Genomic DNA, 21037 nt, shown 5'->3' on the forward strand with positions numbered 1-21037 from the left:
TATTTATGCTATTGATAATTATGAGTTTAAATGACTGACAAATGTTTCTAAATGTTATATTAGAAAAAAACATTAAAATTAGAAAAAAGTTTAACTGGTTTGTGTTGTCAGGTCAGATGGTATAAATAATGAAAATTAATTTTTATTTATTTTTATTTTTGGACACTTTTATTTCTATTTTGCCTTCACTCCCAAGAAACATTAAGAATGTAAACAATAATTAAAAAAAAACATAGCTCCACTATTTTTTGAATCTCCCCATTTTTCTAGCTCCATCCACTATTATTATTGGTGAAAGGCAAAATAGTCCCCAAACATGTCTGTGCACTATTCTCTGGATCTAGAAATATGTTACATAGCAAAAGACACTTTGCAGCTATAATTATAGATAAGAATCTTAAAACAGGAAGATTACCTTCGTTCAGTTGAGTGTGGCCAATCTAAATAAATGTAAGAGCCTTTAAAGCAGAGAACTTTTCCTGGTTATTGGGCAGAAGAGGTATACTTTAAAATGGATGCTCAGAGAGTTTTGAAGCACAAGAAAGATTCAATGTGCCATTGTAAGCTTGAAGATGAAGGGGAACATTGTGTTAAAAAAAAGGGGGGGCCTCTGGAGCCCAGCAATTGCAAAACAATCTCTGTTGGCTAGTCTACCATTAAACCTGGGCTTTAAGATAAGGGATATTCTGCATTCTATTGTCAATAGGGCAAAGCCATTTAATGGAAAGCTAGGAATAACTGAATATTTTAAGAATGAATAAAAACTTAATCAATATAATTCACAGACTATTAACAGTGATAATGGCAAAAAAGAACACTTTATTTTTTCTATGCTATTTATCGAAGGGGCTATATGATATCACAAACAAGACTACATAGGTTAGTCTGCCAACCTCACAATGTTATTGAAGACAAAACTCTGTATCTATACATACACGATGGTCAAATCAATCCTGTTACAGAGTCTCAGTGTATGGTCAACAGATACATATATTTTTTTAAATAAAAAATGCTGTCAAAGAAAGATCTATGGGAGATATATGCTAAAACTGTAAAAGCATGAAATTTATTATTGAGAAATATTGACCATTCTCTTCTTGAAATCTACACTTAGTGTTGGTGACACTATTCTCTTAAAGTTTTTGTCTTTTTCATGACCATTCTTTCTTGATCACCTTCATGAGATCCTCCTCTTCCTCTGCCTAATTCCAAAATGTTAATCTTCTACAGGATATTGTCTTAGCCCATCATTCTTTTATCTATAGTGTTCTTCTTGGGCAATCTTAGCCATATTCATCGTTCTACGCATCATCGAAACTTTAAGTCTCAGATTTATGTTCCTGATTCTCATATCAGCTTCAGAAATGTTTGTTTAAATATATTCTAGACTTATCTACTTGGATGCTGATAGATAGGCATCTCAGATTTAAAAAGTCCTAAACTGAAGGATTCATCCCTCTCCTTTTTTCCCTAATCCACTTCTTCCTTTATACTTCCAATACTTGTTAATAGAGCTGTGATCACCCACCTAGTGATGCAAGTCAGAAATATGAGACTCATCTTAGGATGTTCTTCTTCACCTCCGCATATCCAACCAGTCACTAAATTAGTGACTGACTACTATTTCTGCTGTCTAAAATTTCCTGAATCTATCACCGCCTCTCTATTTTTATTACAACAGACTTAGTTCAACATATGATCTTGGCTGAATTATTGTACTGTACTGCATTTTCATCCTAAAGTTCTTTTTACCAGATGTTGACTTAGGATTACTTCTTATTGCAGCCCTATTAGAATATAAGCTCCAAAAGGACCCCTTGACATGGTCCTGTTTTCTTTAGCATAGCCCCTGACATATGGTAGATAGTAAAAAAAAGAAAAGTTAATAAATGTATGGTAGTCTAAATAACTTATACATTACTTATTAGGCAATAACATCAAAATTTCTACTGAAAACCTTTCAAAGCTTCCTATCACCTATATTAATACAGGTGATATACGTACATACAGCTCACCTATATGATCTACATATTAATGTTATGGTTTCTACTTAGTATCAGCATCATCTCCCACCACATTCTGCTCAACATTTGATCTTAACATTATAGTTGGTCGCCTGTCATTCCTATACATGCCACGCCCTCCATGCTTTTCCTCATTTTGGTTTTGATCTTAAGCACCTTTCTAAATGCCCTTTACCTGGTTAGCACTCACCCTTCCTTCAGATCTTATATTACTGGCTGGCCTAAGTGGACTTTCTCTGAACATCTGCTACACTTTCTATGTAATTCTAGTTTTACTATTGACATACCACCAGGAAGCAATCTGTCTAAATATTTGGTATCTATCTTTTCATAGATTATAAGCAACTCAGGTTATAAATGATTTCTTATTCATTTTTGTTTTCCATGTGCCTAGCACATACATACTTGATATTTATCAATATAACCTGAAGAATGGAATTAATGATTTCTACTTTCACATGACATATTGCAATACTTGTAGTCTTGTTAATGCCCATTTCAGGTTCTTAAATTTTTGATTAACAGACTTTATTTTTCCCAGCAGTTCTAAGTTTATAGATATTCATAGGTTTTAAGAAAGAAAAAAGCAGTAAATTAAGTTCTAACTGCTAGAGAAATATACATTTAGGAAACCCCCCTGGATTTCAAAAGGTTGACATCTATCATATTAGCACAACACAACTAACTATGTATAAATATTAGCAATTAAAAATGATTTATATATAATCTCTATGGCCACAAATTAAATTTTGATTTCTGTATTGAAATGCAACATAACATTTTGAAACACCAAATGAGAAGTTCCTACATAATGATCACATTAAATGTAGTGACTTATAGCCAAGATATAAGTGATAACAAGAAGCAACTATTTCAGTATATATTATTATCATAGAAAGTTCAAATTTCAGAATCAGTTAAAATTTGCAAAATGATTTAGTCAGGTCTGGGATTGAACAGATCCTTAAATTCTTCTGTGATGTAGATTTATGTCCTGACTTCTGTGAACAAGAACCATAGTATTCAAACATAAATGAGACTTAATCCATTTGCCTGCAATTTATTTGCTGTAAAAGAAACACCATATTATATGTCTTTGTTTGTATAAGTAGAAGATATGCTATTACTTCCAAGATACCAGGGATTTAATGTTTAATTATCAACACCCATTTGAAAAAAAGACATTGCTTTGACTCACAAATTTCTTAATTGCTAACAGTGGCTTTTCTGAGTAGGAGTGTTGTATCTAATTTCTTTTTGCAGATGTGATTTAGAAACTGAATTTTAAAGTAGCAAAGCTTTGCATATCTTCACTGTCAGCAGAAAATTCCTCCATCCTTGCTGCTGGAGAACATTGCTGCTTGAAGTTTCAACAGGGAAATAAAAACTGCAGTGAGAAAATGGATACTACTGGGTAAGGCTGCTTACAAACTGAAAAAGAAGCAAGACTATCAGCAGTAAAAGAACTACATTATTCACATAAAATACATAGTGTCATCTTCATCTTGGTAACTTGCTGGGCGTGAAAATTAACTGGGTTGGTTCCAACTTGAGGAACCTAAAGAAAAACAAGTATCTTGCAGATCAGAGCTCCTTTACAAAGGATCAGCAACTGGAGATCAGGGGGCCATTGCTTATAGCTTGTCCCTGAGGAGGAAAGACATTAACTGTACTTCAAGCACAGTGGTCAACGTTCACTTTGAAGCAGCTTCGTACATTGCTGAAAATCAAAATTGATGTTTTATTTTCAGAAAGTTTAAAATGCACCTTTCCCTCTGGAACATGTGACCGCAGCACACATGACCACAGCAAAATGAGTAAGACAAAAGAGTATGTAGTTTGATGACAAGTCAATATGAAGGCAACAAATAAGGTAAAAATGCCTACCCGTTTGGCTGAGCTGAGAGGCGCTGCGACTTTTCCGGGAGAGACCAACAATAGCTACCATTTTGGCCCCAATGCTAGAGTGCCGCTTTTTGCCGCTGGTGCCCAACGTGCCCACCGCAGTGTCGGACTGGCTGCCATCGGTCTTCTCCAGCGAGCACATGTCCCCGCTGATGCTGGTGCTTTTGGTCATGTTCTTCCCTGAGATGCCCATTTGTCTGCTTTGCATTTTGGATGTAAAGACACTGGAGGCCGGTGGATCATTAAGAGTGAGGACAAGAGTAAAAAGGAAAAGACATGAAAGGTATTTTAGATCGAACGTTTGGAGCATATACTTCAATTAGATTATCTAGGGGCCATATATTTAGAAATTGAAATTTTTCGAGTCTCATGGTCTTGAATGGACTTTACAATTCAGGGCTGACTTTAATGTGATTATGCAAAATCAGTCATCTAATTTTATTTCTGCTGTCAAGAGAAGGCACTACTTTGCATGACCACAGGAAATAAATATATTCACGAAAAATCAGTGGGCTCACTTAGGAGGAAGTGCTGTTCCGCCAGTGCAAAAATGCTTTAAGGTTGTCATGCAACATAAGTAAGGTGCTTCCAAAAGCATTCCTTTCTAATGTGCATCACTTCTGCCTTTATAAAGAAATGAGAGGAAAGGGAAATTTTACCAAAAAATTACAGAAATTACAGTATCTGTTGCTAAAAGGAGGCTTTTAAACTAAGTTTTCTTATGAGTAAACTTGACAGGATTTTTCTAATAGTGACTAAATTTGCTAACAAGGAGGGATGTTTTACTAGTTTTGAATAAAAGACAATCTAGTTCACTTTATATAATTTCAAATTTATTAAGATAAATCTATATTCTAAGGTAAAGAAAGGAAATACATCCCTCTTGCATTCATTTGAAAAAAAAAAGAAAAATCATTATCAGTTTTCTAGACAATATGGTCAGAAACACATACTATCTACTAGGAGACTAACGTTACAAATGGGAGTAATTAACAGAGCCCTATATTTTTCTATGACCACTAGGGTATAGGAGGAGGTAGTGTAGGGGATGAATAATCTGGAAGCAGGCTATCCAAATTACCCCACAAATGTGGAAGAATGTGAAGGAAGCAGCCTGCTCTGCAGGAATGGTAAGACTCATTTATAAATTAGCAGTTTTTGACTCAGTATTAGAAAGTCGTAATATTGCATTAATTTGGTTCTGGAGTATGAGACATTTAGAAACAATTTGGCAATATTTATCAAAAACTTTAAAATAAACAAGTCTAGCTCTTATACTGTTAAGATCTTTTCAGGGAAAAACTTAGCAGTGTGTATAGATTTAGATTTATCAAGAACGATATTTATTGCAGAATTTATAATAGGAAAACAAAGTCCACATAAGGGAAAACCCCAAAATGTTCAACAGTAGAGTGTATTTAAGTTATGTTCACTAATAAAACAGCATGTAATTTTGAAATCTTTTATAAATATTTATTGCAATAAAAACATTTTCTTGATATGCTGAGAGAGGAAGCAGCAGATTTTGCAACTTAGCTTTGGCTGGCACACAATCCAAATATGGATTCACCCTATAACTAATGAATACAGACAAATTCAAATCTCAGGGGCTAGCTAACAGCAAAAAAAGAAAAAAAAAGAAATTCATATAAAATGAAATATAAAATATCTCTTGCTAAATGAGGTAGTTTGGGAAACTTAGATTCATGAGATGAGCTATAAGTCACCAGCACAAGACAAGAAGAGATGAAAAGCATATGAGGGAAAATAAAACCATATGTTTGGATTGTTTATAGCCTTAGGAAAAATATATAAATGTAATGGCAAAATATTTATAGTGTGAAAAGTGAGCAGAGAGTAGTTTTAGTTTTCTTTGGTTGATAGCTGTGCTTCTTAACAGTGTTCTTTTAAAAATATTTTGTTTTTCCAAAGTGAACATAAAAGTGGAATAGGCTATAAGAAAAATAAAAATAAAACAAACACACATATGAAAAGAGCCACCCAGGGCCAATATCCCTTTTTCTTTTACATGGTCAAATTACTCAGTCCACGTAGTTCATACCATGGGCTAGAGCATTGCACAGCCTTCCAGCTAATCCTAAGAGATTGCAGGACAGTAACATTGGATGCTGATATGACACTTCATTTTCTGAAAGAGACACAATGTCTCTATATTTCTAAATATCATTTTATGTATGTTTTCTGCTCTGTGACTTTAGAAAAACTTTACATATTTAGTAAAGTACAATATGTAAAATTGCCAATGCAAGTCATAATATTTTAGAACATAATTATAGTTGTTGAAAGGTGTATCCTCAAAGAGTTTCTAAGAGATGAATGCAGTATTGCTAACCACTAAGAGAAAGGCAATTGCAGTATCTGTAAGTATTTGTTAAAGGCAAAAACAGCATAGTGAGGGTTATAGGAGGATGTGATTAAATTAAATGAATTACATAATATTTATGTAATTAGAGCCAAAGCATTGATAAATTAATAGGCTTGAATAAAAAAACTAAGCGGTTTTACTTAATAAATAACAAACTTACACAAAGTCTTAGTTTGTTACAGCCATAAAAGTAGTATTACAAATAAAATCTGTAGTCACATCAAAACAAATATTTTATCATATGGAGAGCTGGGAAGGTGGTTAGGAGAGAAATTACTCAAGAAATTAGAGACTGGGGTGATTCAGAGTTTTGTGGATAGAGATATAGAGAGCCCAGTAGCTAATATATTGGAATATGAGAACTGCACAGCACAGAAACAGAAAAGACATTTAAGGACAGAAAGTATACAGAGACAAGTCTAGAAGGGAAAGAATTTATAACATCTTGGGCAAGGAAGTGGTATAAAAAGGGTTTGCTGGGCTCAAAAGTTAGAATAGTAAAATTGGTAGAGCAGAAAAAATGCCCCTTAGATTAACCAAGTTCCCAAACATTACGGCACCTTGAAAGGCTTAATTGCCTCTCCGTCCCATATTAATGCTTCTGGATTCAGATGCCAAGAGCTAACCACATATCTAACACTATGATAACTAATACTTGAACATATCAGTAGCCTGTGATTAGGAGATGTGTGGAATTTTAAAGTGATGTCTCTTGAATTCTCGCATATTCTTTGCAGAGGAAAAACAGGGTAATGACCACTATCTCACACCATACACAAAAATTAACTCAAAAGGGATCGAAGACGTAAGACGTGAAACCATAAAATAAATAGAAGACATAGGCAAAGCATTCCATGACATTGGCTTCAGTGATGTTTTTGGGTAATCCAATGGGAAGGAAAAACGAAAGCAAAAATAAACAAATGGGACTATATCAATCTAAAAAGCTTCTGTACAGCAAAAGAAGCTATCACTAACATTAAAAGATACTCTACTGAATGGAAGAAATATCTATCTGAAGGATAAAAAATCACTAATTTAAAGGGATTTATATACTTTTTTTTTAAAGATTTTTTTATTTATGCATACAAGAACTGGGGTACAGGCCAGAGGTGTGGGGGGTGAGAGGATTCACCAGAGACACAGTGGGGAACAGAACAGGCAGATCTACTGAAATACACTGCTGAGGGGAGCAGTGGGAGAGTCAGGAGAGGTCTGCTGCACCAGTGGGTTGCTCCCTGGCCGTGGATCGAACTCGTGTTGCAGTGGCTGCGGATAGCTTCATAGGTTGCATCTTAACCCTTTGTGCCACAAGGGAGGCCCGATTTATACACTCTCATGTTCATGACAGCACTATTTAGACTAGCCAAGTAAGGAAATAAGTGCCCAAGGACAGATGGGTAGATTAAGTGCTTATGGTTTATACTCTCCAGCCTCATATGATAATTTTTCAATGTCTTTTATTATGTTAGCTGTGTTCTATCTTCCTTAAAATGTTAAATATTTAAATATGCACATGAAAAATGTACACATTTCAACCATGTAACTTGCTTTCACTGTTGGTTTAAAATAAACTTTTTTTTCTAGAAAATTCAGAATTATGATTTAAATTTTTTTCATTTGACATGTATCTTACGAAAACTGCATCTCTTCTCTAATCTCTTCTCTAACTTCTTTATAGTCATCTTTAGAAACAAGATCAAATTTCTATTGTTACTTTTTTCCCCTTGAATTTTCAGGCTTGCAAACATTTCTGAACTTACTATTTATAGTAATCATTTTTGTCATGAATTCTTTGAGCAAACATCTACTATGCATTTACTTCACATTAAGTCCGAGGGAGAGAGGAGGGGCTGGAGTGGCACCCCTGCTCCATGCCATGGAACAGGGGCGCTGAAACTGACAAGAATACATTTTTTTTCTTCAGTGGTCTGTTCAAAGCGAGCATCTCTTTCTGATTATCTACCCAGAGGAACACCTTTCTAACATTTGACCTAAACAGTTGCTTCCCAATGTGGCCTTGACTGGCTTGGCAAGTCAGGGGTACCGTGTCATGTCTCCTGTTCCTAGTGCTTGTTACTGTCCTGTGTGTCCTCTTGTGGCCACATCTGATTGACCATTACGTAGACACAAAACAGTATGTATGCACCTATGTGAAAAACAACTGCATTTCTTGTTAAGGACGCTGGTTTCTATTTCTGGTTAATAAACTTAGAAAAAAATAGGGCCTCCCTGGAGGCTCAGGTGTTAAGTCACAGCACTATCAAGCTATCACCAGCCACTGCAACATGAATTTGATCCACATGGCACAGCAGACCTCTTCTGTCTCGCCTGCTGCTCCCCTTAGCTGTGTATTTCAGTAGATTTGCCTGTTCTGCTCCCCACGCTGTCTCTGGTGAATCCTCCCAGCCCTCAAACCTCTGGCCTACACCCCAGTTCTTGTATGTATAAATAAATAAATTTAAAAAAAATATTAAATTATTAAAAATAATATGAAAGCAAAACCCACAGGGAATTTTTAATATGTAAACTTTAATATGAAGTATAGCAAGTTATCTTAACTAAAACTTGAATATTTTTAAATGAATTTAGGTATTTCATGTGGAAAACAAAATACTTTTTATAGCAGGTAATCCCTTATTCTTTGTTAAAATATACTTTCCTTGCCTCATTTGATGAATACTGATAATTTGACTAAATCCAGTGTTAATAAATCCAGTGTATTAAAATTTCCAAAATCACCCTTTTATTCAACCATAAAGAAAATGTTAACATTCTTCCATGTAATAACATGCAAATTCTTAATTTAATTTAGAATATGTGCTTAGCTTATATTTGTGCATGTGGACAATTTTCCAATCACCATTACCCAAGTAAAAATTTGTTTCATATGTCATTCAGAATCACCATGAGTGGAAATACTACAACCTCCTTCAACTATTGTAATGAGAATAATAGTTTGAAAAGATGTCTTTGGTCATATGTACTAAATCTTCAGTGAAACCATTTAAAGAGGGAGCTTATTAGAAAGCTAGACTGATTTTAATTTTTTTCTTCTCAGAGTCCTTGTCAATCATTCCTGCAGAGATGGTGAGTTTCTATTCTGACCTGATGTCTCAGCATGCGTAAGGCTAGTCTTTCAAAGTTAAGAGGGTCACTGGAATGAAGCTGACAGGCAAATTATTAACCATTTTCCAGTTATTGCAGTTTTTGGAGTTTTCCTACTATTATTATAAATTTGAAAGATATAAAGACTAAGATGGTGAAACTAGGCAGCATACGAAAAAAGAAGCATTGTCAGATTTTTCTGGAACTAAAATATGCTTTCCTGAATATTCAGGACTTCCCACATAAATGTGAGGCATTAAGTATTGCATGAGGTATTGACTTCATTAAATAAACAAAGTAAAATATACAGTGAGAATGTTGAAAATAAAGTTAAGCTTCTCTAAATATATTTACATTTTCTTTGGTTGGATGAATTAACAAAATGATTTTAAAGGTTTTTTACATGTTGTTTGCCAAAAAAAACTATTTTATGAGAATTATTGTTCAAATGTTTCAAGGTAAAAAAATAGACTTGAAATGAAACTAATTCTTCATATTGGGGTAATAATGAGGCAATTCTTTTTCAGATTCTCCAATTTAGGACATGGTAACTCACAGGAAAACTGTTATGCTCAATTCTTAGGTAGATATGTAGTCCAATTATATTATATGATTTATTCTAGGCCAAAAAAATTTGGTAATTTTATCAAGAGGTAAAACCTTTAGCATATTTCTTAACCTGAGCTTTAGTTTTCTCATCTATTTATTACATACCTTTCTACCTGAATAAAAGCTATATGGGGCAAGAACTTTCCCTCTTTTGATCCCTGTTAAATCCTAGTTTCAAAAATAATGCCTGCCACATGGTTAGTGTTCAAAAAATAATTGTTGAATAAATGAATTACTTTAATGAACATAATAACTCACAGGTTATGGTAAGTACTAAATGAAATACCACATATACAGCATTTTATCTATACCTTAGCAAATATATAGCAAATTGCCTATAACATGGTTAAGATGTTAGCTCTGATTATTAAATATTATTGAAAAGGGGACAGTGAGATTTTGCTAAGAATAGGAACTTAAATTTGGTATTTGAAGAAGCAGTTATTTTATATAAACCACAGAACTTCTTTAGTCTCATGGAAATGGAAGCTCAGACTTCATATTGGTACATAATTACCATACTTTGGTCATTTCAAACTTAAAAAGGCATGTTTCAACAAAAATAGTTATAAGATGATCTTATTACATAGATAATTAATAATGCTTCTACAAGCAAATTAAATTTAAAAGACATGTTATCTATAATAAGAAAGAATGTCAATTTAAGGGCTGTATTATTGCTTTTACATAAATGTTATTGAGACTAAATAAAATGCTCAGTGAAATGAGAAACATAATGACAATGAAGAGGTCATCAAAAAGTAGTTATCTCTATAACCTAGGGTTACTGTGGCAAAGTGTTTACATGAAACAGTAAAGTATTATTTTCTCAAGTCTATGTTGAAAACTAATAGCAAAAATTAACTGGAGGAATATTATTACTATTGCTACAGCTCACCACTTTCTGAAATTCATACTTTCATTTTCAAATGAATTTTGAGGTACCAAAGTCTAGAAAATAATACAGAGTAAATATCTATTCATCAAATGAAATAATACACATGAATAGGATTTAAGCAAATTGTACACATTGTGTCTCAAACATACTTCTCTTGTATTTTTACAGACTATCTCTGCTTTCATTGATATTTAAGTTTTTTTCCTTTAGGGAAATAACTGCATATTCTCTTAAACTCATGGTGAATGAGTGAATTATGTTGCATGTACAAATGCAAATATCAGGCATTTTTGTTCACCTTGACATTTCTTACAGCATTCAATTATAAGCATATAATAAGCATATGTTGATACTCAGTTTTATATTGCTCTGCATATTTATTTTACAAAAGGATTCTGATTTAAATTGTTGCAACTAATAATGTTGCTAGTTGACATTAAGTGGAGATCCTAAATTTTTAAATTAATAATGTGAATTTAAAGTGTAACATTTACCAAATTCTATATGATTTCATTCTTACAGTTAAAAATTCTTAGGTTCCAAAAATTTATATATACTCAGCATTTTTGGAATGATTATATAATAGATTATACAATGAAATAACTCATTTGTCCAAGATTGGTTACTAGTCATTTAAAGTCAAATTTACATAAATAAATACAATTATGCCATATACATATGTGTATATATACATACATACATGTTTATATAGAGATTTATGTGCAAGTATAAAAGGTTAATGGAAAATGTGGATTTAAGAGATAGGATTACCAAAAATGGTCACACTAAAAAAAGACCAGAACCTTCCCCAATTTGATAGTCTACTTTAACAAAGTATCATGCGTTCTGTGTTCCTTCTAACAAATGTTTATCTTTCCTAATCAAAGTTAGCCCATGCTTCTCTTAGGAGAAAGAGATGGAGAACTTGAACTTTAACTTATTTGAGAATTTTACTTGGTTGAATTATACTTTATTTATTTATTTATTTATTTTAATTAATAAATTTTATTTTTATATTCCCCATACAATTGCAATCCCTTGTAATCTGCATCACCCACTACTATAGGTAGCAGCAACATGCAGCTAACAGGCACTGAAGTACATACTGCAGTGGTAATATACACACTGATTAAAAAAACCTTCCCTCCCTTCAAAAAGAATAAAATGTATCATTAATCTTTTGTATAGATTAAAATCTGAAATGAAGATATTTTTATTTATTTTATTATTTTTTTAAAAAGATTTATTTATTTATACAAGCACTGGGTACAGTCAGAAGCGCGGGAGGGCGAGAGAATTCACCAGAGCCAGAGCGGGGAGCAGAGCAGGCAGAAGGACCGAAGTACACTGCTGAGGGGAGCAGCGGGCAGCAGGAGAGGTCTGCGCGCCATGCGGGACCCTCCTCCAGTGGCTGGGGAGCAGCCGGGGATCGAACCGGCACTGCAGAAGCTGCTGGCAGCTTCGCAACCCAGCGCTCAACCACTGTGCCACCGGGGAGGCCCTGAAGATATTTTTAATATGTTGAGTTCAGTAAAAGTTATCATTAATTATACCTCTTCCTTTTTTTTAGTGTGTCTAATAAAACATTTAAACTGACTTATATGATTCTAGATATTTTTTATTGGACATTGCTACTTCAGATAATTGGTTTAAATTGGGACAAATTCCAGCTAAATATATGATATAAAATGTGTTTTCTTTCATAAATTATTACCATTTGATATTAATTTTGAAATTAGTGTTGTTTGGTGGATAAAATGGACTAATGCAAAAACCTAGAAAGGTAATCAAATGAGATCATTGACAAAAATGTCAAGCTCAATATGAAAAAAAAAAAAAAACAATACAATTGACACTCAAAATAAAACATAAAGTAGGTACATTGAAAATGAAAATATAAAGCAGTAAAAGAATATTTAGCAAATAAATATTGTAAAGATACGGCAAACACAAGCTCTACAAAGAACAGTCAATTTTTCCATATTAATTCTTATTTGGACAAATGTATTTCCACTCTGCTAAGGGTAATGATTCCTAATCTTGAACCAAGAACACTTAGATTTGCATATCTAATAAGAAACATAAGTATTTACTGGGAAGTCAACTGAATTTAATTAGAAGATTCACACTTAAGATGTAGCAGCACTATTCTTGCTGTGACTGAGTAATCAAAGTAGTTTGTGACTCAGTTGCCTGATTATGTAAAACAGGACTAATAATACCCCAGCCTTACTCTAATAGTTGTGGCAAGGTTTTCTATCCCTTTCCTTGCTGGTTCATTTAATCAGGTATTTCTACTCTTTCATAATATGAGAAGTTTGAGTCCCTTGAGCCACCAGGGAGGCCCGGAACTTAGATTTCACAGCCCATCATTTCACTCTATAAATACCCCTAACTTTGTTAATATCCCTCTTTATATGACATACAACTGATTGAATCCTTTGATGAATATTACCATGTGCTTCTTCTATGATTACATCTCAATGTTTGAGCACTGTTGGGGAAAAAAAATCAGTAGGACACATGGTTTCCACTGTAATTCACTGTCATCAGTCTAAACACTTACTCCTCACATGCACTCCCCACTGTCCACAACAACCACCACCTCCGTCATACTACTCAGACCTCCTACCTTTTGCTTCCTCTCATTGGATAACATCTTTATATTTCATATAAAGAAAAGAAAACAGAAGCTATTTCTCTTAAAAATAATATATACACAAATATTTCTATTAACACAGAGACATATATACATGTACACACACATCCCCCCCAATCATCTCTAAATTTAAGTTCACTGAGTAAGATGCTTTACTAAACTCCAGAAGTGTCTACCCAGCACTTAGAACACGTGCTCAGATGTCCCACAGGATATCACAAATTAAAGTAGTCCAAACTAATCTTTTCACAAATATTTTCCTCTTTCAGTCTTCTGTTTCAATGAAAAAACGTTAACTATTTGCCGTTACTTAAGATGCAAATCAAAAGACACCCTTGATTTCTCCCTTTCCTTCAGCCACACATTTAATCTATCACTTCGTACAGGTTTCACCTCTAAAATCTATTGCATATATTTCCATTTCTACCCATCCTGACTTTTATCACCCAAGTTCATGCCACTCTTGATCACTCTATTGCATTAGCATCCTAACTGTTCATGTTCCAGTTCTACCCCATTTTCCACCTTGCAGCCAGAGTGTTTTCCTAAAACATAAATTAGCTTAACTGACTCTCCTGCTAAAATTCTTCAATGTCTTCTTATTGAACTAGGGAAAAATCCAAAATCCATAAAACAAGATGCTCTCAGAAGAAATTCCCATATATTCCAACTATCAGTCTATCAACCTAATTGCTTCTGCATGTTATTATTTTTCCTACCATAACAAGAAAAAAGGTCTCTCCTTACAAATACCAATTCTTACACAGGAGCTCAGGATCCCATCCTCATTTTCCAAGATCCTGTAAGACTCGGCATGATCTGCCCTGCCTTTTCCACCTCATCTCAAGTCACTTTTCTTTATAAACCAGTTTTTGGCCACAGAAGGCTCTTTTCAATTCCTCAAAGATGTCAAGCACTTTTCTACCACAGGACCTTCACATATATTGCACTCCACTGGGAACACACCTCAGAATAATCTTACGAAATGAGAAGATTTTTATTTTTTTTTATTTTTATTTTTTTATTTTTTTATTTTTTAAATTTATTTATTTATTTATACAAGCACTGGGTACAGTCAGAAGCGCGGGAGGGCGAGAGAATTCACCAGAGTCAGAACAGGGAGCAGAGCAGACAGACTGATGAAGTACACTGCTGAGGGGAGCAGCGGGTGGCAGGAGAGGTCTGTGCGCCATGTGGGACCCTCACCGGGCGGCCGGGGATCGAACTGGTGCCGCAGAGGCCGCGGGCAGCTTCGCAACCCAGCGCTCAACCGCTGCGCCACCAGGGAGGCCCAATGCGAAGATTTTTAAAAGCACAGGTGAAGAATGTGAGGTCCTACAAGGTTATAAGTTTGCTCAAGGTTTTACTGCTACTAAGTTGTGAAACTGGTATTTGAAGCCAGAAGTCTGATTCTAGAATTCGAGCTCTTAGTCACTGCACTTTACCAGTGCTGTAAGAAATGAAAATAAATTTCACTTTGCTTAGAGCAGGGGTCACCATACTTTGATGCACCAAAGTATGGTGCATCAAAATAATCTGGAAGTCTTGTTAAAACATAGATCACTCCACCCCATCTGCAAAGTATTGGATTCAGTCTGGGGCAATACCTGAAAATTTAGATTTCTAACAAGTTCCCACAACCACATTTTGAGAATCTCTGACTGAGACTTAAATAGTTCAACTATATCTCACCTGAAAAGATGGAAACCTTCATTTGCTGCTAGGTAATTAACATTCAGTTACTCCTTTTACTTTGCCCTATTCTCTCAGACCTACATTTGCTACTTACCTACAATAGATGCTAATCGACCTTATCACAAGAATTTAGCTTCATGGTGGTAACTCCTCATCCACTCTCCTCTAGGCCCTAGTCAGGACTTTTTTAATATTTATTTTTATTATTTATGCATACAAGAACTGGGATGTAGGCCAGAGGGGCTAGTCAGGATTTTTACAACCTCCACACTCAGGTTTTTTTGCCTCTGCCTATCCAGGCAACATTTATGCCTGCATGTCCTTCTACTATAATAGTAAGTCAGATAAAATCAGGGTATAAATGCTAGTATTTTGCCCAGTCGAGGGCAACTTTATGCTTTTAAATTATTAGCAAATCTCGGTTAATAGGTAAGGATGAGACGCATGAAATGAGAGTCCTGACTTTAGCAGTGGATACATGTGCATTTAGATAAATGACCTGCTCCCTCTGGCAGTTGTTCAATTTAAAGGAACGGGAATTATGGAACATAATTCTATTACAAGAGACAAAAGCTCTAAAATTATCCAATAAGAACGTGTGCAAGGCAGAATTTTTTAAATAAAGGTTAATAAATGTATAGTAATTTAGAACATGAACATTCAAGGAGAATAACAAATATACACTAATACCCTAATTATATTAACATGCAAAATAGAAAAGGAAAATGAATAGCTTTTAAAATTATTTGTGTATATATATGTGTGTGTGTGTGTGTGTGTGTGTGTGTGTGTGTGTGTGTGTGTGTGTAGAGTTGGTTGTCACCGAAACAAGAAATACAAGTGTTCATAAATTTAGAAAATTGCTAGCTAAAAATTAGGAATTGGAAATCTTGACCTTCAGCCTCTTCTCTTCCATCCATCCATTCTACTTCTGTAATCACAATAAAATAAACATAACAGTTGGATCCCATTACTTATATCTTTTCAAAATCCATAGCATTTGATTTTTTCAATATTAATTATTTTCTTTGTTTTTAAGTCAATGTTGTGTACATGAAGGCATCTGCAAGAAATATTCCTCAACACCTCTAATTCTTCATTTCTGCTTGAGGCAAACCCAGGAGCTGTCCACCGTGCCACATGCTTTTCTCTCTGCAATTCCCTCCACTCAAACATTTTCCCATCCCAAAAGAATAAATTTTATATCCTTCACTAACTTAAAATACTGTTTTTTAAAATGTTAGCTTAATGTATCATGCACCTCTGGTAGCAATATAACTTCATGACTGCTTCTGACCATTTCTTTTTTCCAATAAAGAGACATAACTCAATCTCATTTTTATATATGTGTGAATTATCTTTTGGTTATTCCAGATTGTCCATGTATCTTCCCATGTAATATATCATAAATCATTTATTAATTAACATATATATTTATATATTTCCCCCTTCTTTGGAACATGATGGAGGATATCATCATCCATCTAATTGCCCAAACCAGAATCCAAGAATTTTAAGATAAGTCTTCCCATATCTTTACTCCCTCATCCAATCAATCATGAAGTTTGGATGATTTAGATAACAGTTTCCTTATAAATCTCTGCCTCTAGACTTGCCTCTGCCAGTTATTAATTGGAATAACATTAATACTAATCTAACATTAAGGCTAATACTAATTAATGCTAATCTTAAAAGCCACCACTCATCTATTATTTTGCACTGTACTCTATGAAAAATACTTCAAATATTTTCTCTCTAACCCACTCTAACCCACATTGCCCTATGAAGTATGTACTACTATCTCTATTTTACAGATGAGAAAACAAGAGTTTTCATAGAAAACTTTTAGAAATAAAATAACTGCACAAAATATTTAACAGCTCCCTCATCTACAGAATAAGATGGAAACTCCTTCACGGTCCATGAAATGAATGATGCTCTGATCTACACCTCCCTTCATTCTTGCTTTATGCGCTAACGCTCTAGAAATACACTTTCAGTATGAAATACATACTTTCAGTTTTTCCGTGCCTTGACAGCTAACGTTTTTTCTTTCTCATAAATACCCTTCTTCCTTATGGCCGCTTGGTAAGTCACTATATTTTTAAGTCTCACTTCAACAAGACATCCTTTGTGAGGTCTTCTATAATTTCCTTCCCACCAGCTTAGATAATACTGATATGTTTTTCCTGATGTCAACTGTATATACAGTGAGGCATTTCAATAAAAAATTCTGCAGTAATGTGAAATTAGGTATAATATGATTGCCAATTTTCTCCTTTCTTTACCCTAGCACATAGGTTAAAATTTCTATCTCCTGGGATGTAGAAGTGGGGGAGACAACAAGGTCCTCAAGCCCATTTTTGAGAAGCAGGAAGATAGATCCTCCAATCCTTTGCTGTGGGTTGGGAAAACCAACAAGAAGATACCTAGACTGTCATATACTGCTTGCAGAACCAGGATTCAAAATCACCTTCACTATTGGTGTTGTCACTAGAGTAGACAACTGCCACCAGGTGGCACCAAATTGCAAATGGAACTTGGGCAGTTAGAATCTTGTAGCAATACAAGGGACTGCTGTACAGACTTGCCGCATCTTTTCACGAACCTAATAATGTGGCATCGTTATATTTCACATAATGAATTTTTGGATGACAATTATAGTTTTCGTTTCAGAGTCATTTTTTTTCATTGTAAAAATTGTATTGCAATTGCCCTCTTCTCCTATAACTTGGAAAATGCCTTTTGTCAGTGTACTTTATTGAGCAGCCTGTTAACCCAAAACTTGGTACTTAATAGATCTAAAAAATTTATTGAATAAGTAAATTTCATAAGTTCATCATATGAATAGATTAATTCTATTGTAGTAACATAGGGATATTAGATATTAATTTAATACTAATTGGAGTAAGTTTCATAAATCATCTTGGCATTTAATAAATGTTAACTGATATAGAAAATAAAACTTCCTAATAAATGTCTAAGAAATATATAGATGCCAATCAATTAACAAATATTTGCACATCTACTGTGTACATGACACTGGAATCAATGCTATATCAATTATAGAAAAGTATTAGACACTAACACACTTAGAACCCAGTTTGCTAGATGAAGCATAAAGACAAAATACAATTTAAGGCAAAACAGTGTCAAGTAAAAGCTAAAATCACCAAATAAAAATAATTAAGGAATGCCACTAATCTCTCCTGTCCTCTGCTTCATGATACTCTTCTGTTCCAGGCAGGTCACAGAGTTGCCAGAGGGTGCTTTATTTTTGCCTCTATGCTGATATCGGAACATTGCCCTAATTTTGAGCAGCTTCCTTGTTTTTTCCACTTAAGCTAATCTTTCCATCTTTCAGGAGTCACATATATTTGTCTTCAAGAATATGCATTCAAAGCATATAGTGCGATATCAACTAAATGTTTTTATTGATTTGTTATAAAACCTAGACCATTTCCTACTTTCAAGCACTGAAATACCTTAATCAACCGACACTAAACCTTGTTTCTGAGGAGACGAAACGTTATAAACAACAAGAAATTCAGCAGAGATGCGCCTCATTATGATTTCACTTCTCAGAAAGTTGGAAGAGACCTTCAGAGATCAACAGCAATTCATTTTCTTATGGAGTTCTGAATGTTTTTCCTCACAGATATAAAAGAATTAGCTTATGTTTTGGGCCTACCTGGTGGCATGAGGGGTTAAGCACCGCACTGTGAAGAAATTCACAGCTTCCGCAGCTTAAGCTTGATCCCCGCCGGCCATGGAGCAACCTACATGGCGCAGCAGACCTCTCCTGACTTGCCGGCTACTCCCCTCAATCTGTCAGTCTGCCTGTTCTGTTCCCCACTCTGTCTCTGGTGAATCCTCTAACACCCCGCATCTCTGGCCTATACCCCAGCTCTTGTATGCATAAATAAACAAATCTTTAAAAAAAAGATTTAGCTTATGTTTTCAGAGCGGTTAAATATGTGTGCCTTTTGAAAGGTGTAGCATTATAATTTTCTGACACCAAAATTAATGAACATTTAAGAACAGACTGTTATTTTCAATCTGGAGACACAAAATTTACTGGTGTGTCATGATGGAAGTTGGCCATTGTTATGTATTATAATAATGTTTTTATTAGTTATCCAAGATTACACAAGAGATTTCTTGTTAACAGATTACATTATTTGCAATGCCACAGCATCCTCCCAAAGCTCTATGATTCCCTGACATTTTACTCAACTTTTCTAATTTTGTCCTTAGTTTAAACAATAACAACAACCACTTAGTAGGTGCGAGGTAACGTTCTAAGTGCAATGCACACACACGTATAAATACGCACACATTAAATCAAAGAAGAGAAACTGAGAAGTCACACAGATGAAGAAAGGTGTTGGAATCAGAGCTGAAACGAAAGCTATATGGCCCCAGAGTTTGTGCTGTCTCTTGAAGTGAGTTCACCTTCTTACAATAGACACTGCTTAGTAAACTGGCATTTTAAAGTACTTAGGTGTTTAATTTGACCACAAATAGAGACACTTACTGTCTGTTCAATGACACTTACTGCGAGAGAGCATGATCTAGTTGGCTTTATTTGTGTGTGTGCATAATATATAGTCCCTTACTACAGCTGCTTGGCCCAATTACATGTACTGTTGGGTTTTAGGGTTTCCTCTGCAACTGGTTCTCTCCTCTGGGTGAGTTTGCTGCTTACCACCTCCACTGCCTCTGAGTACTGTTGTAGCTACTCCACTTACTGTCTTTTGATCCAGCCTCTCCTGTCACTTGTTTTTCAAACTTAATGACAAAATATTTATAGACATGACCAGTGAGTCAGTGTTCCTTGTTCTCCATGGGGCAAATTGACAAGTCACAGAACAATGATTGAAATCTTTGATTTTTAGTTTCTTTTATTGTGGGTTAGAGAGGTCTGCTTCTCTTTTAGCAAAGATTTGGAGGATAATTCCATAAACTTTAAGATTCCTGGAGACTGCTGGCAGGGAGTCAAGCAGTAAATGTATTAGAAATGTTGCTCAATTGGACGACTGTATGAAGTATACAATTTGCAGATGAATAAGAAAAGTGGCTCTCAAATTTTAGTATTCACCAGAACCACCTGAAGTCTCAACCTCAGGGATTCATTCAATTATTCTACTTCTGGCATGAGAGTCAGAAATTTGCATTCTGAAGTTTCCCTACTGACTTTCTAATGCAAGGGACATACAAAAACCGCATAAGAAACTCAGGTGTAGGCTAATCAAAAGGGACCTTATTGAAACAGTTTACGTGGTTAGTCTTCATTAGGCTTTTTTTTTTTTTGGTTAAATTTCTAAGTTTATCATTAAGCAGAAAGCAAATATTACTGAATTTCGCCAATCCCACTTATCTACTTTTTTGGAGCCATTTAGCTTACAGAAGTTTTGCATTATCTATAATTAGTTCTCAGTATATCTGGGACCGTTTTGCAACTAGTGTAAGCTTCATTCTTACAGATTATTATTTTCGAACAGGAGAAATGCTGCCAAAGTAGACTGATCTGCTGCAGTCTATATTAAATTAAAGGGTATGGATGACTTTCCTGTGACCCAAACCTTTTAGTCTATAATAACTAGAATAAAAGTTTTTAGAATTGTTAAAATATCATATGAACCTTTCATTTCCTATGATCTTACATAATGTAAAATTAAGAAATATATAAATTGAATGAAAGTCAGCAAAAATCTAAAAAATCTATTTTCTTTGCTTAAACATGCCATAGT

At 34.5% G+C, this 21037-nt stretch overlaps 1 protein-coding gene across 28 annotated transcripts in view; it reads right to left on the reverse strand.

Annotated features, from left to right (window-relative positions):
• The window catches only part of RIMS2 (regulating synaptic membrane exocytosis 2), a gene marked incomplete at its 5' end in the record, with an annotated part of 441015 nt that overhangs the window by 64983 nt on the left and 354995 nt on the right, over positions 1-21037 (reverse strand). For 12 of the 28 annotated variants that reach the window (XM_084229247.1, XM_084229246.1, XM_084229244.1 and 9 more), the window contains one exon: positions 3912-4153. The exons of the other annotated variants lie outside the window; for them this stretch is intronic. In XM_084229247.1, coding sequence (XP_084085373.1) covers positions 3912-4153 — 242 coding nt within the window. The remainder of the gene's footprint in view (positions 1-3911; positions 4154-21037) is intronic. 28 annotated transcript variants of the gene reach the window in all.

The sequence above is a fragment of the Talpa europaea genome, assembly GCF_964194135.1.
Source record: "Talpa europaea genome assembly, chromosome: 3".
Lineage (NCBI taxonomy): Eukaryota > Metazoa > Chordata > Mammalia > Eulipotyphla > Talpidae > Talpa > Talpa europaea.